This window comes from Etheostoma spectabile, chromosome 7 (genome assembly GCF_008692095.1).
Source record: "Etheostoma spectabile isolate EspeVRDwgs_2016 chromosome 7, UIUC_Espe_1.0, whole genome shotgun sequence".
Classification (NCBI taxonomy): Eukaryota; Metazoa; Chordata; class Actinopteri; order Perciformes; family Percidae; genus Etheostoma; species Etheostoma spectabile.
The window spans coordinates 13,254,940-13,272,584 of record NC_045739.1 but is presented as its reverse complement, the minus strand read 5'-3'; the positions used below and the strand labels follow the sequence as shown (position 1 = coordinate 13,272,584).

General features: G+C 39.8%; 1 protein-coding gene across 14 annotated transcripts in view; it reads right to left on the bottom strand.

Annotated features, from left to right (window-relative positions):
* Positions 1-1,216: 1,216 nt before the first annotated feature.
* The window catches only part of LOC116692375 (neural cell adhesion molecule L1-like protein), a 58,211-nt gene continuing 41,782 nt past the window's right edge, over positions 1,217-17,645 (bottom strand). For 4 of the 14 annotated variants that reach the window (XM_032520626.1, XM_032520621.1, XM_032520622.1 and 1 more), the window contains 10 exons: positions 17,097-17,301; positions 16,065-16,187; positions 14,100-14,282; positions 9,141-9,179; positions 8,679-8,741; positions 8,123-8,236; positions 7,637-7,798; positions 7,094-7,273; positions 5,833-5,905; positions 1,217-1,708 (listed from right to left, as the gene is read on the bottom strand). In XM_032520626.1, the coding sequence (XP_032376517.1) occupies positions 1,501-1,708; positions 5,833-5,905; positions 7,094-7,273; positions 7,637-7,798; positions 8,123-8,236; positions 8,679-8,741; positions 9,141-9,179; positions 14,100-14,282; positions 16,065-16,187; positions 17,097-17,301 (1,350 nt within the window). In that variant the 3' untranslated portion in view covers positions 1,217-1,500. The other 10 variants (XM_032520623.1, XM_032520635.1, XM_032520624.1 and 7 more) reach the window with 7 other exon arrangements.

Sequence of the window (17,645 nt, the reverse complement as noted above, 5' to 3'; positions counted from 1 at the left end):
GTAAGACTGTTGAATTGGACTCCCAGCTGGAAGGAGGCCCCGGGGAAGACCTAGGACTAGGTGGAGAAATTATATCTCCAACCTGGCCTGGGAACGCCTCGGGATCCCCCAGTCGGAGCTGGTTGATGTGGCTCGGGAAAGGGAAGTTTGGGGTCCCCTACTGGAGCTGCTGCCCCCGCGACCCGACACCGGATAAGCGGTCGAAGATGGATGGATGGATGGATGTTGAATTGGACAATTCTCAACTTTACTTTCATCCCTGATAAATATTTTTACAACATTTATTATACATGTGAGGATTCATTGCATGAATTGCGGAGATAATGTTACAATAGTTTTGGGATTTGCAATGTGTTGGACCTTTGAGAATGTCAAGCTTAATTCACATTCTATATTCAGTAAAAGGGGATCTGAACTTAAAAGTAAATATTACCATAGAAGTGGGTGTTTTTTAAATTAGAGAAAAGGAACAGCAAATAGAAACTGATGAATCATTGTACCAAGTTTAAACAAAAAAGTACCCAACATTAATAATTTCCAGATAATAAATAGCCCAGCTGCCTGATCCTTTTAAAGGAATGTAGAGTGATTCATATCCAGAAGAATAAAGGCACATGATTAAAGAAGTCCAAAACAGTATGACAAACTGCTTTAGTTCCAAAACGTCCTCGTCATTACTGGGGCCTTAAAGTGAACGCTCACCAATTAAGAGTTTTGATAAGTTGCTTAAATAAATGTATTCATATTTCCGCTCCAGAGTTGAAATGCAGCAATAAATTTAGCCCTTTAACCGTCTTGCTAAACAACTTATTTATCCTTAATGTAATTCCCCCAACTAACCAGGGGCATGGTTGGTTGGGCGAATTGCAGCAAAGGAATTTGATAGTTAAATTAGTTCTTGTGTTAATGTTGTTATTGGTTTTTGTTAATGTTCAATAAAAAAGCAATAAAAAAGTTCCAAAATATTTTTTGTAAAATTGTATAAAATGTATCTTCAGCATTTTGATAATAAACAAACTTAACAACTTTCACACATTTGCATCAACATGCTATTAACAAAAGTCAGAAACATCGTCATAAATAGACAGTAATGGACAGCAAATGACTACAGTAGATATTGATTCCACTGTGTGTTAAATGAATGAACACAGGCTGTACATGCATATGTATTTGTACAGCATGTGTCTCAACCACTGTGAAAAAAAACAACAACAACTGTACTGGACATTTTCATTTTTCAATATACACAGCTTAAGATCATGTTTTATAGATACAAAAAACTATTTTTATTAATAAAATCTTGAAAAACTCAAATGATACAGGTCATTCTCTTACTGTATGTACAAAGAAAGGAGTCCCTGGGCAAAATTTCTGCACATTTGAGTCATTTTTATTACCCCATTTTTGGCTATTGAAGTTATATTTAATGCCAGTGAAGCTACATTTTAAAAAGTATCTTGAAAAAATTTGAAGCAGACCATTTTAACTGGAAGTGGGTTTTTATGCAGTGACTGGTCCGGGTCCACTAGTCTCACTAACAGAACCTCTGTGCTTGTGTCCGGAATATTCTCCAATAAATGAACCATCCTCATTGAATTCTCTTCCACCATCAGCATAGTTAACCAGGCTGTCTCTGCTGATGCTGTCTCCAAACGCGTCATTCAGGGAACACGAGCTACTGCCCTTCAGTGGCTTCTCTTCGCTGTCACTGCCATCAACAACAACAGAGAGAGATGGTCAGGGTCAGTGGTGCACTGCATATGTTCACAAGCAACGCTCATGGCACTAAGAGGCTGATACACAAGCACACATACATAATATAACATATAACCACACATGAACACCAGCATACAGAGCCTGTAGCCTATTGAATGATAGCCTTCACACACACACACACACACACACACACACACACAAACACACAAACACACACAAACGCTCCCAGTCACAAAGCGAGTTCTTTTGGTTTCAATACATCACTACGGGTGGTAGGCAGGGGTGGATGCAGCGGTTGCACAGCAGGAAAGGGAGCACAAGGGAGGCGGGGAGGGCTTGCTACAATCACTTCACTAATTGCTAATTGCCAAGGCTTCAAGACCAAAGGCAATTTCAAATCTCTTTAGAACCAGCGATGGAAATTGCCAGAGTGCAGTGAGAAAGAAGACAAGTGGGAGGTTTGTGTGTGTGTGTGTGTGTGTGTGTGTGTGTGTGTGTGTGTGTGTGTGTGTGTGTGTGTGTGTGTGTGTGTGTGTGTTTGTGGGGGGACACAGGGGGCTTAGATTGAGAAAAAAGAGAAAGGGAGAAAGGGGGAAGAGGTGGAGCATATGCAATCCCAGACAAACAGCCTGTCATTCCTGGTATTCCCGAGGGGCCCACACACGAGGCCGAGCAGATTAGATGCCAATTTAAGGGCTGGGCAAGTGGCCAACTCGCAGGTGTCTCACCATAAGATGCAGGGTCACCTCAAAATTCTAAGGATATTTTCCCTCCCTGTCCTCTTTTCTAATTCTCCAAAGCATCCATGTTTGTTAACACATATCTCTCTCTCTCTCTCTCTCTCTCTCTCTCTCTCTCTCTCAAGTATTCATAACACAGAGCGTTTGCGTTCAGAGACAACACTCAGGTGGCTGGTTTATTATTGTGCCATTTGAGGCGTACTGTAGTTGACATCTATGTCAAATACAAGCTTAACATTCTAAGAAGCATTTCACAGCAGAGACATGGTTCAAGCTAAGATTACAAATTGTGTCTCCTTCACAGGGATTTTTAATAACCAATCTTATCTATCCGATTTCATGAGTCCCTTTACCATGCAAGCCACATATGGTCCGCATTTCAACTCTTATCAAACCTTCTTTCTCTGACGACTCTCGCGCTGAAGATAAGTGGCCGTTATCTAAGACCAGTGGAATGCCATAGCTGCCGCAGCACGCCCACAGTGACTTTGAATACAGTGATAAAATGAAGATGAGGGCTTTTAAGCCCCAGCTCTCATTCAGGACCTTTGTGAGGATCCAGCTCAGTCTCAGCTGTGGCTGTGAAAAGGCTTTCCTTGAGCCTCACAAACAGGTGAGAGGTAGAGGCACATCGCCAGACAGAAGGTAATTAAATTTGTCTTGCCATTGACCCATGCTGACTTAGTTTGGGGGCCCCCGTTTTTGCACCTGAAGTTGTATTTATTTTAGTTTAAAGGGGTCTAAAAGGAAAACCTCTGTGCTGCCATCTCTCTAGTTGCACATGGAAATGAAAATGAGAGCTAAGATGAGAAAAAAAGAAGGAGCAGGGGTAAAAATAAAATTATAGATAAACTAGCTGATTGTATCACACTGTTGGCTAACAGCTATGATACCTGCTGTTCTTGCAGTGGACAGAGGGGCAAGGCGGCAGAGGTCTGTCTCCAAAGAGAAATAATTTGAAGCATAATTACCACTTGTCAGCTCCCCAGACACGTGACATACCAGTGGGTGGTCTATTGCCTTCAGAGATTCAAAGAGCACAAGATAGCCCTAAATGCTGCTCATAAGCCAGGAAAACAACATCATAGTAAGGCTAGGGGCACTTTGCGGGCACAGTATTCAGAACAGCCTTATGAAACCAACCATGAGAGGCATCCTAAGCAGGTTGCAGCCAAACATCTGCATCAGCTTACAAACTCATATTAGCATAGGTACAGCTTCTTCTGCCTCATGCGCTTAAATGTGAACTTGGTACCAGAGCTACAATCAAAAGTAAAGTGATTAATTCGGACAGCAGAATTGTGTGCTTTCCTGGGTCTTCCATCAGTGTTATACCTCACAGAAAGTGTGTTTGAAAGCTGCTTCAGCAGCAATCATTGAGTCATTGGTATCGATCAACACCCTCTCCATTCACAAAAATATAGTCATTTTAATGTATGGAACGGTAAAAACATACTTATCACATCTTTAAGCTATATAATGTATAAACAAGGCTGCAGGGCTGCAGGGCTTCTTTTCTGTTCAACAGAATTATAGTCTTGGCAAGAATCACAGGAATGCAATTGGCAGCAACCACACATTTGTGAGTAATCATGTTGTAAATAATATGATGACGAGCAGAATCAAAGCGGACAGAAGAGGCTATTTTAGGGGATTTCGGTTGCGTGTGCACCAACAAACACGCCATTGTCACACAGTTGCTGCAGTGCTGTCAAGCAAAATAGGATTCAGCCGGTTTCCCTAAACTGTCACTGTAGCAGCATAACAATGCAAACAATGGGAATTCAACAGCTATTATAAAGTACAACAGCTGTCTGCTTCGGGCTTTAAGGCTTCATTTTTCCACCCATTTGCCATGCTTACTTTGTACCCATTTCATTGAATGTAAGACACATTAGAGGTGCTTAAAACATAACCTTAATAGGTTTAGTTGGCAGCTGATATAAGAGCTTAAAATGTTTAATGGCATTACAGATGTTGTCTAAGAAATGTATTGCAAAGTGCAGTCACACTTCCTTCAATCTTTTTGCTCAGTCCTACCATTCACTTCAAGCAAAGCCCATGCAACTGCTGAAAGTACAAGTTTACTGTTTTGGTGCGAGCTTCAGCATTCCAGCAAACACAACATGGACAACAAAGTTTGTAAGTTAACGTAACTTACAAGTCAAAGTGAGGAATGAGGAATTTTAAATAATGACAACAACTCTGCCGTTGCATCTACATGACACAAGCCTTCTGTGATTGTGCACCGCCCCCACCCCTCCTCAATGCAGTTAAAAGAAAACAGTAGGCACTTGCGTTTCTGTGCTTGAAAATTGCCGAACAACACCAATTTCTGAACATAGCCATACTGAGAAATACAAAAAGGTTAGGGCGGATAGTCTTAATTAGCTTTGTTTCAACTCCTTTGGCAATGGCTTGAATGTAACAGACATTCATTATTATAAAAAAAGTTGCGCACTAAAGTTTTAGTGGGGGTTGTATAATTATAATTATATTATATTATAATTGTATAATACAGAACTAGACAATTACATTTGCGGCTATGTTTTGTGATGGATGTTTATGTCTGTCTGTCTGTCCTAAACATCAGACATTTTACATCAGACATTATCTTAAAATGCTAAAAAAATACTAACAGCCAGAAAAAAATCGTTTAGACTTCTTCCAAAAGCCTGAGAGTATGTGTGTGTGTGTGTGTGTGTGTGTCTACACAAATGTGCTCATTATGCTTTAATTTTAATGTTTCACTTTTATAAACATATGCAAGCATTGTGTGTTTAATTAGTTAAGTTTATATTATATCTGACATAATGTGTGTATACAGCACCATGTATTGGCTTTCTTTCTTTTTGTTTTCTCTTGCCTCTGAAGGAAATGTAAGTAGTGTCATGTACGCCCATGTGGGCCTATATTCATTCATTCATATATGTAGTATATGTACTGTATCCATAGCAGACGCACACACAGTAACACAAAAAATAAGTAAAAGCAAAGCTGACTTACACACACTCTGTATCTGACAACTAAATAAAAGCACATATTTCCAACTAAAAGGGAACAAAGCACATGCTTTTATTCCCCACTACTCCTAACAACACCGTGTGATTACCTAGCCCAATAAGTGATGAGAACAATGGCTTCTAGGCTGATCCTGGTAAAGCCCATGAATGCATGGTTTGCTTTTGGGATGGGAGAGAAAAACATTATTGTGGCACATGACAAATGAGTTTCTCAGTCAGAATATATTTAACATATGGTTGTTAGATTAATATTGCTCCAACACAATGCATTTCAAAGAGATTAAAAAAAGGGAAATTTCCTATGCACACTTTGGCACTGCAGCTCTCCTCTGCAAAGCAGGAGCACAGCTCACCTGTATTCACAGAAGGTGTCATCATTCATCCCTTGTGACTCTACATCAGGGTGGAGGTCCTCCTTCTCTTTCACTGCAGGGGGAGCAGGACAGACATTTTAGCACCAATGTTTCACTTTTACTTTACCACTTTCATTCACGGATGTAATTACATATTGTGTGTGGCAGGATTGTGTCTTTAACACTTCCAAAGGGAAAAAACTTCAGCTTCCGCCTCTGTTAGTTTTAATCAACCTCAGTAATTTTTGTCAGACAATTCTGGGAAACAAGATCAATTGCAAACTCAACATTAATGCATAGATGTACAGGAGTACATGATTTGAAATATTACTTGTGTATATAAGAGTTGACATTAAAAAGTAAGAACTGAAAAGCTTTTGAGAACTAGTAAATATGAATGTGTAAACATTCTATCAAGTCTCTACACTGAAAGCATCTCTTCTGTCTGCCCAAAGTGCTACACAGCAGCTCTTTGTGTAAATATGCCTTAAAAAATACCAGTTGCTTTCAAGAGAGACAAAAGAAGGGTTCCATGAGAAGAGTTGTCTGAGCAAAGGAGGGAATCCAAAGAAGCTGATGAAATATTCAGTGCTTCATGTCAAAAGCTACTGCAGGCAAAGAGGTGGAGTGGTGGGGAGAAGACAAGAAAGCAGGTTGAGAGGAGAGAAACTGAGTGAGGAGACACATCACAGGTAGGTACCAATGTGAGAATGAATTTGGCTCTGATACAAGACAGCACAAAGGTGCAGGGGAAGGTCTGCACAGGTGAGGGGTGGGGAGGTGTTGAACAAAGCCAGTTGGTTCCCACTCATCTGCTTGACCAGATATGTAATCAGAGGTGAGGGCAAAACTAACAGGGTCAAGCAATGTTTTTGACAATGCAGTAAGCCTACGGTAGCTGCATGTGTCTTATGGACAGTTAATTTGGGGTTATTTAATAGGGGGCCTGGTGGGGTTAGCATGCATCATTGCCCAACATGCATGCATAATGCATTTCCAAACAGGCTTGATGTGGTGTTGGGGGGTGGTCAGGGTTGAGGCCCATTGGACATTTTCATTCTTTTAGGAAGTCAACCAAAATTATTTCAAAAAACGTCAAATCAAAGTGTCGTCCTGTAAAACTGGTGATGTTTAAAGATTTTAGAGATAATTAAATTGCTTATAACCAAGTCAGACTGATATTGGCTACATGTATACATATCAAGATTTGAATTTTGGTTAGACGACAAGGGGACCCAATCCTGGTCAAAGACTGACTGACCTTTTTCCATGGAGAACATTTCTTGTCGCTGGGTCGGCGGCGGCGTACCTGCATACTTGCCACCTTTGTTTCTCCGCACAAAGCAGGTCGTGAGCGTGACAAGGGTGAGGAGCGCCACAGCACACATGGTCCCAATGAACCAGCCCTGGGTTGAAAAGTCGCTCCGCTGACCTGCTGCGCCTGCGAACAAAATCAGCAAAAAGACACACGCTACTTCACACGTTGGTCTATTTGATTATGATAGTCCCCTCAAGCACTTCTCATACAACTTCATCTTTGACTGGAAACAGAAAAACATGATGGATCCTAGTTTGAGAAGATGTTCTCACATTGCATTTGACTCCCATTACCTTCACCCAAAACGCTCTTATCCATTCTGAAAGAATATTAGATAGAAAAAAAACAAATGATACAAGAAAAGAAAAGAAACTCACACTTAACACAGTCAATATCAATTTTTCAACAATATGCTTGTCTTGTTATGGCAGGTCAGAGCTCAAATCACTAAACTCTATTGACAGGGCTGCCTTTCTCTTCTCTCACCTTTGACTTGAGTCTTGATAACGTCTTCAAAAATGCTAGCGTTATCGAGCAGCCTCTTGGCCATGAGGCGCACGGTGTACACCGTCCCAGGTTTGAGCCCATCAATTACGTGGAAACTTTGAGAAGTGTTTACAGCCTCTGAAATCCGCCAGTTACCATCACCTACACAGCCAAGCACAAGGAGTGCACAAGCAGCAAGTCTGTTTTAGCATTCATGCAATCGAAAAAGAAGATAGGATGAGCTATTGCCAATTAATAAATAGTTCTTATGTTATGAAATGTATTTGTTGTACAAATTAAAACTTTAAATACATTGCATACATTTTGAAGCAGTCATGGGAAATGATGGAAGTAGCCATGTTTAATTTAATGTCATAATTTTAGTTGTTTACATAAAAGCTTCTCAGTTGTACATACAGTACAGATGATGCAAACTAAAATTCCTATCTAATGTTTAGCAAGACAGGGACAGGAAAAGTAGCTTACGGTTATTCATATAAGCCACATAAAGCTCAGAGTCCTGCTGCTCTTCTCTGGCAGTCCAGCTGATTTTGGCAAAGGTGTCACTTACATAAGAGCTTATGTTCAACAGGGCTGGAACTGTCAAGGAGAGAAGAAATAAGAGGAAAATAAGGAGGAGAGGAAAACACAGAGGCACAGAGAAAAGGAGAAAGAAGGCAAGAAAAGAGGATTAGCAGAGGCAAATAGGTTCCCCTGCAGTTTGAGAACAGTGCTGCTAGCAGAAACCCTTCAAGATGACAGTTCAAAAGGGAATGCTGGGCCCCAGACTTAATTGAGCGGAGCTGGATTTTGGCTCATAAAGGGTAGATATAGAGATTGTGGGCGGGAGTGACATCTAGTCTTCACTCTCTCTTAAGCAAAGCAGGCATTTCCTGACGCCTCCCCCACCATGAGCGAATATCAGAAAATAATGAAACGGCTCCATGTCTCCAATCCCATTGTTAGCTTAAAGTTGAAGGTACTTCAAGATGAGATCACAGTGATATAATTTGATGTACATGTGTGAGTTTGAGCTATATACCTAAATAAGGATGAGTAGAATTTCCTGCAATAGAGCTGGGAAAAGAGAGAGAGCAGTTGAAGCCTGAAATGAAAGAGAAGCCTCAGATGTTATATTCCTGTTGCAATGCTGTCGGGTCTAATACTTTAGATTGTGCAAAAAGCCAGCTCTATAGACTACATGAATGCAGGATTGTTAGAGCAACTGGGAAAACTTGATAAATGAAAGTAACTGCGCAAGAACAGTGCAACTGATAGTAAACACAGCGTAACTGCACAAGGGTTCGGGTCTACATGACTAATCTGAATTGCAAATTTTAATTGCAATTGACACATCATGACAGCTCTGTACAACTACATGTATAAAGGACAAACCTTTCTGATGCTACAGCCAGATACAGAAACACACCTACAACAATGTCTATCTCTACCACTATTTCTAAGTTAGCGAGCTACAGCAGCTGCAGCAGGCAGTGATACATACTGCTCTGAATAGGGGCCTCAGCTGGAGTCGGGGACAAATCTTCAGAGGAATAAAAAGAAAATGAAATACAGCAGAAGATTACAGATATATGGAAAGCCAGCTTTAAGGTTTATAGACCTGGCACACACACACACACACACACACACACACACACACACACACACACACGGGGGCGGTGCATCCTCACAAGTCCAACCACACAATGTCTGCATGAGTGATCTGTTTGTTTGTGGTATTTTGGATTTGGTGACTGCACCACCAGAGGGAACTATGGAGACAACAGATTGTCTTCGCAAATGAATGGGCTTACTAATTCTAAGCAGGAATTGAGTATGTAGTGTATTTCATGGCAAATGCAGTACACTATATTGATGTCAGTTGATTGGTTGTCATGTTCGTAGACAAAAATACCCAACAATGTAATGTACAAAAACGTTAGGAAGCGACTCAAAATGTGAAAAAAAATAATAATAATCCAGGAATATATTGGGGGTTTGGGGGAGCTTTTTTTTTGATTTAGCATTTTGTTGACCAAAATTCCAAATTTGTAATTGTCAAGTTCTGAAATCTGATTGGATCTGATATCCACCAACATATAATTTCTTAAACCTGCTGTAACTGGGTTTTGTTTTACCACCTGGGGTCAGCTACTGGGTCTATTTGCCATTTCGGGCTGAGCAGATAGTATAGAGAGTGTTCTGAGAACTTTTTCACTGAAAAACAGCTCCTTGCTTTGGATGGAAAAGCATGAGAGGGGTGAGAGTGATATACAACAGTAAAGTTGCAGGCCAGACAATGAAGAGCTGAAACTTGCTATGAAGCTCCACAGAGAGGAATGGAGCTGCAGATTGAGGTGATAATGATCCATTTTTATATTGTCCCAGTATTTGTTTATTTTATTGTTATTCCATAAATATTGATTATAGCAGCTATAAATTGATTTCTTGAATACCGACTGCCAAACAGTATAATACAATTCTAACATGTGCCGTGTATAATATTCACATGCACTTTAACACATGAAGACAAGTGGTTTTTAAATAACTGTTGATTTTGGGTTATTGTTATTTGTCACATAGATTTCTTTTTTGTTTTCACAATGTTTGAGTCTTATGAAACTGATTTGGTATATCCACACTGCTGTACATTGACAGACTATTCTGCTCTGTTTGCTGAATCCTGAACTGTCTACAGTGAAGATCTATCAGCTCTAGATTATTATGTTTCTAACTAAACTAACATTAAGTTTAAGCCATACATGTAGGCTATGTCAGCGATAAAAACTGGGGTGTTCAAATGCTGCGCCAGGAAGCAAATAATTTAATCTCTGGAGGAGCTTGTTATTTTTGTGTGACTTAAGAGGTATATGCTCCTCTGTGCTTTTTGTCATGTTTGCAGTCCACTTTATCTCTTTTGCTTTATCTCATGAGAACTGATGGAGAAAAATAGATATTTGTTCTCTGTCTGCCACCCTCTTCTGTTATGGCTATTTGCTGCTCTCTATCAGTTTTCCCTGCTTTCTCACAGATGCTTCACACCATCCTTCTGTGTTTTTTATTCCCGTCTCTCACTTCAGCTACTCTCTTTTCATTACAAGCCTTTCAAACATAGACACAAGGACACACATCTGCTGATACCTCTATGGCTGTTTTTTGTTCTGGTGTGTCACTCTTTTTGTCCACACAACGTTGAAGCTACTGTTGTAAATGGCGATAAGCATTAAAAGCTTATTCAGTCACAAAGGTGAAATCTAAAAGAAGCACTTCATAGACTGGGCTCACTTACTCACATGCATTCATTTTTTTACAGTGTCACTCCATCACTCCCCATCAAGGACTCTAAATCATTGTGCCCCTGCTCCGTGTAATTGGCATCCATAAATCTGCTCTGCTGCATTGTGACTAGCGTGCCCTGAGGATAGCGTTCTGAAACAGAACCATTTAATCTCCCCACCGAGCCTCAGCCACATTTACAAACAATGCATCTAATGTCTCTCAGGCTGTACATCCACAAGATGCAGAGCCTCTCAAAGGAAATATAAAACCAGAGATGAATGAATAATTTTTATTAAAACATTTAGAGATAATGGAAAGATATTTGTCTCATGCATTCATATTTTATTGCTTGCCAAGTATGGTGAAGTTATCCAAGAACTTTGAACTGTTGGGAAAATCTAGCACAAATGTTCACCGTTTATAGTGAGGGCTGAAATAAACACCTGCCAAAAACAGCTAAACTTAATGGTGTTAGGTAATGTTTTCAATGTATTAGCCAGGTTGTCTGAATTAAGTGTTAACAAAACCAAAACAGACAGAATCTGCATTGCTTTGATTTAAAGACACAAATTCACGTTACAATGTGTGTAGAATTTGAACATTGTTGGCTTTTACATCCCCTAGTGGTAGAATGCATTTGCTGACAGCAAGACATACAGCAGACTGCACCAATTTGGATCAAGATTTACTTATCCTTCTACAAAATTAAAAGAAGAAGAAAAGCCATTAGAATTATTAACATGATGCTGTAATCACATTTTACACATAATCACTTTAATCTATTAAGGTTTTAACAAATAGGGATTGGCATGTAGTGTCTTGAAGCTGACAGTGTATCTTTTTACTGTTTAGAATAGGATCAGAGATGCTCAAGCAGAGGTTTTGTTCTCTGAACTTATCAGCTCATTAATTCTCTCAGCGAGACCGAGTCTGTGACTGAAATGGATGACACCCTGAACGACAACCTGATAAACACTCAAGGTCATTAAAGGGCTGTGTGACAGAACATCGCCATGATTGATCAATTCTATTTGTGTACTAAAGAGATCGTGTAGAGCCACCGACAGGAAACGCATAAAAGCTGAACTGGAGGTCCATGGTCATTTAAGAGCTAATAACTACTGTATGCACTGAGAGTCTATTTTTCTGAGATAATCAGAGAAAACAGTGGGAGTTCCCCAGAATTGCTCTATATGATGGATCCGCTGTTAAAACATGTCCCACCCTGTATTATTCACCTTTCAGACTTGGCATCAAAACGTGAGGTATTTGCTTATTTGCTAAAAACCCTAAACAGTAAGGTCCTAATTAGTTACAGGCACAAACCTGCCTCAAGTTATCTTTAAATCATCATATTTCTGAAATCAAACAATATTTTGGAGAAGACCCAGTCAGATTTTAGGACAAACCAAAGCACATAGATAAAATGGATCTAAATGTTGAGTTGCACAACACTGGAATTACCATAAAAAATATCTTTCTGATGTTGTTTTAAATTTGTTTTGTGCATACACCACTGGGAGATTTTTTTTACATCTTGACAGCTATTTGGAAGAAACACTTCTTTTGTTGTAGCACCGGGAAGCTGCTTTGATCACATGCTTCTCACGGTTACTGCCTCCTTTAGGTGATTTGCAGATAACACATGGTCATACATTTCAGTAAAGCCAAATGGACAAAATGCCTTTATCTCACTCACATCCACAAACTAAAACTAGATAACAAAGTATAGCTCAAAAAACTACTATTAGGCCTCAATGCTAAAATGATGCACTTTCCAAGAATCTCTGGTTCCCCAGACTGAAGCAGAAGTCATTCTTTAAACCTGTTTCTTTAAATACAAACAAAGCTTTAAATCGCACGTCAGCAGGGTGGCCGAAATAGCATTCTTTCACCTAATCAAGTTTATGTATAAGCCAAAATCTCCGACATTGTGAGAAATATTGCCAGGATACAGAAACTCCTGCATTAATCTCAAGCAGAATATTGCTACCTTTCACTGGTCTTCTTTAAAAGGGTATATAGAGGATAAAAAATATTCACAATTCTGCTGTTAGACTTAAAAACAAAACTATAAAGAAGAAGCACAGCACTGCAGTTATAGATGGGCTACACTGACTCCCGGTATCTTTTAGAAAATGTGAAAAAGAAAGTCCTCTAGTTTTTATATAAAGATTTAAATGGCTCAGTACCAGCCTAAACTGCAGAATCCCTGTTTTATGCAACTTCAGGTTCACTTGAATCCTCCGCTGCAGGTTTGTTAGATGTTCACAGCTACCGTCACATGAAAACTGGAGATGCAACTTTTTATATGCTAACTGTGAGGGAAGCAATCTGAGCATTGTAAAGAAACAACTTCATAGATAATATAGTTCTTTCAGTTAGTTCCCTACTCTTTTACTAATCCTGATGTTATGCTGTGCTTATTCCCTTGTGACAATAGTGATGGTACTTTGTGTTTGTTTTTGCTCAACCATTTCCTTGTTTCTATTCTCTTTGTCTCATGATTGTGAAGCACTTTTGAGCCTTTTTTGCATTAAGGGCGCAATTGAAATTATTATTATTATTATTATTTATAATATCATTTCAAGAAAACTGTTTTATCAAGTGAAATTAATCTAATGAGGCGGGATTATGTAACAGAGAACTAATCCAAAAAAACAATTCTTTACATCAGATGAAAAAATGAATCCTATTTTATTCAATGTGGCACGGGATCCAAAAACAATGGTCCTACAATTCTCACAATGCAGCTCAATTGAGACTTTTCATTTGACCATCCATTCCTTGTAAACATCCAATATTTGAAAAACTCCACAGCACATGTTTGTAACACTGCCTTTATGTAAAACAAAATGAAGATTCCAAACCCAGGTAACTCTAATGACGTCATCAGGGTTATTTTCGCAGACTTAATAAACTGTCGTCCAGAGCAACACAAGACATGATACAGCGGTTTTTAAAAGCCTGATTAGTACTTCCTGTAACTATATAAAGTTATTTTTGTGGTATAATCAATCATTATTATGAATATCTCAGCTTCGTATAAATTATTGCAAACATTGCAAAAACCATGTCAGTAGTAGGTTTCAAAAGGTGGTGGGGCTTTTCATACCCAAACCAATGTATATTATATCTTATGAGCCACCTTACCACAACAGAGACACTGATTTCATCCACTCACGTGCATGAGCAACGGTGCTGCTCTCTTGAGCCAGTGCGGGTCCACAACCTGCTCGAGTGCAGGCACTGAGGTGGAAACGGTAGAGGCTGCCCTCCTCTAAGCCCTGGAGCTGCCACTGGGTGGTGTCAGCCTCAGTGATGTTCTTCTCCTGGGAATCAACCACCTCCAGTGTGGTCTCATTAACTATAGAGGAAGGAGAAAGATGTCAGGTCAGTTTACGAGGCATGAGAGAGCCTGAGCCGGATACACGCAGAAAACGTCATCGCTGGTTCACGTTGTATGTTAATGGAACACAACTATAATGATGGTTAATGGTTGAGGGAGGGGGGAAGATGGAGAGATGTCATGCTAGCTCATGGAGAAAGTGAATGTAGCAGATACGTGTTGTGACAGGTGAGCTGAAGAGGAATACATTATGAAGAAAGGGGTAGGAGAGATGAAAGGAGGAGATAAAGAGCTCAAGAGAACCTGGGGGGGGAAGAGTGGCAAGGGTGAGAAGAGCAGGAGGAGAGAGAGAAGAAGAAATACAGGAGATATGATCAAGGAGAAGCAGAAAAAACATTGGTGTAAAAGGAAGAAAATATTACAGTATAGGTGGAAAAAACAGTAGGCATACAGAGAGACAAAAGAAAAAAAAATTAAACATAAGGCAGAAGCAGTAAAAAGGAAACCAGAGGAGTAGCAATCACAAGCAGCATACTGTATCACCAAACTTGCATTATAGATCAAAGTACAGTGTGTGCAGACTGAAGAAAGCAACACATTTTTCCTGAAACCTCCTACGTTGATGTCATTAATGTGCCAATCCTGAAATGCAGGTGAGAACTGAATGTGTGCAAAGCCTAGGGTGCCACTTCGGAAAGTTGATGTTTGTTTGCAGCACAGAAAATTGTAAAATGTCATGTGTTTGTGAACACCATCAAAAATAGTCATTGACTAATTACACAGCACATTCATAACTCAACTGCAAGTGCAGACTGTGCAAATACTGTAATATGACATATAAAGTGGAATCATAGAATTAACAGGAAAATAAATTGAAAATATGCTAGAGTTACATGGTAATTCAATTCAACAACAAAACAAAACACAGACTGCATTGTGTGGGAATATATGTGTTAAGTCTGACATCTGATATGGGAAAAGCAGAAAGCAGAGGGGGACAGAGTGTATTGAAAAGCTGGCCAGACTCCGTGGGTGCAGGTGCAGGCGGCAAAGGGCTGGTTCTGCCTTCACATTTTACACAAAAGATTTCAGAAATGTCAGCCAACAAGAGTGTAGGCTTTGAAAACAGAGAGAGCGTAAAGAAAGCCCCTCACTCTGTTGTTCATCCTAAATGTTATCCAGCATAAAGGTGGGTTGTTGTTTTGTTGCAAGATAAAATACTTCTGAGTGATAAATACCAAAGAAATTTGACATAGGGTACAAACAGCACTGACTTAAATGATCCTGCAGTCCAGGAGGATACAAGATAAGAAACACTGAGGAAAACTGTCAAACCACAATGTGAAGAGGCCTACACAATCGGGCAGTTGAGCGTTCAGTGTTAAACAGTGCAACCTAGTGTTTTGTATTATAACAGAGGAGAGGAGAGGAGAGGAGAATAGATGATGATTGTGTGTGTGTAGTAAGTTTTCAGGTTTTCAACCTGTAGACTCAAAGATAAACACTCATATCTCTTCAGATCCACCCACTCTACACTTCTTCCCCTCCGACCTGATCTTATCTCACCTACACACACTGCAGCCACACTTCGCCCGCAGCGCCTCACACAACAGACAAAGCATGTGTTACAGCAATGAGAATTCTATTAATGAAAACCTCACATAGGGCCAAAGGTCTTCATTGTTTAAGTCAGTGAGTAATTAGCCAAACAACATTGTGTGTGTGTGTGTGTGTGTGTGTGTGTGTGTGTGTGTGTGTGTGTGTGTGTGTGTGTGTGTGTGTGTGTGTGTGTATACATACTGCGGTGGTACTGCAGGAGATAACCAGTGAGGATGCCATTCACCTCCAGCGGTGGGCCCCATACCAGCAAAATGGAGTCCTTTTGGGCGTTGGAGGCAGTCAGGATGGGCAATTGCGCAGGAACTATGAAAATGGCAGTAATGTTAATGCTCCTACTGTACAGACATGTTTCTCTTGCAGCTTGTTATTTATTTGGAAGTGGTTAAAGATTAAATCAAAGTGCCGGTTTGTTGTAGTGTTAAAAAATGTCATGTTCTCTTCTCTCTCATGTCAAGTATATTCTCATTCTAGATATTTCGTCTGTGCTTTAAGCTTTCTTTTCCCTTTTGTTGAACAGATACAAAACACACATCATGTAGCATTTGACAGTTTGCCTGTTCTAAGCAGCTTTGTCATTTCACAAGGCTGTAACATTGAGCAACCTTTAGTATCAAATATTTTCATGAAAAACTACCTTTGATAACGTCTTCTTTATCTCCTGGTCTTAAAGATAGCATTATATTGTAGCTATAACTTATTTCAGACATCCTTTGAAACATATGCAAAATACTTTAATTATAATTTGTGTCTATATGTTTTATATATATATATTAAAAGTGCAATTACCTGGTGAACTTTTTAAAATACATTTTTAAATACTCTTTCTGCCTTATTGAAAATTCCAGAATATCTGAATATGAAAATTGTTTTCATTTCTAGAGTTTAACTACTGGACACAATGTCTCCTACTTCACTGAAAATTCCATTCCAAAAGTGTCACTGAAGGTTTTCATGTGTCCGCATCACACTGGTGTGGTGGTGGGGGACCATGATTGATTTTCAACCTAGTTGGGATGCCACAAATCCTACTTGTGGGTACAAAGGTAGGCTGCAAAGTAAAGTTCAAATCTCCAGGTAAAGTAACTTTTGTTAAAATGCCTTGTTGCCCGAGTCACTTTAAATGTCATTAATGTATTGTTCTGCAAGCTTGAGTGTATAATTTTTGTGTATTTAGCACAATCATTTGCATGTTGTATGTTTGCGTCACCTCACCTCCCTCTGGAGTGCTGAAGGTTACCGGGTCACTGTGGGGCCCATTGCCCTTCTTGTTGAAAATACTGACAGTGAGTCTGTACTCAGAGAAAGGTTTAAGGCCCGGTACGATGGCATGAGTCCTCTTCCCAGGAAATGACAGGGTCTGGCGCTCATCTAAAACCTTGTTGGGATTCAGCAAACTTTTTTTCCTCAACCAGTGAACCTGCAAGAGGGAAGTAATGGAAAATGGTGATAAGGAACAAGTCTGAGCAGAGACCACAGATAGCAGGGAGGGAGGAGAAAGACAGAACAATGAACTAAAAAATGTCGAGGAGCAGCAATTAATTGCTGGTTTCCCCTTTAATAAGGCAGGAATCTGAAATCAGACATCATGTGAACTGTGAATCAGAGATGCACCTTTTTTACCAATCACCTCAAGTGATGGTGCGTGACAGCGTAGCTACCTGCACATTCCTGCTGTCATTGTCAATGTGTGTTGTATTCAAGCTAAATTACTGTATTTCTCAGTGTGTGTGTGTGTGTGTGTGTGTGTGTGTATGTGTGTGT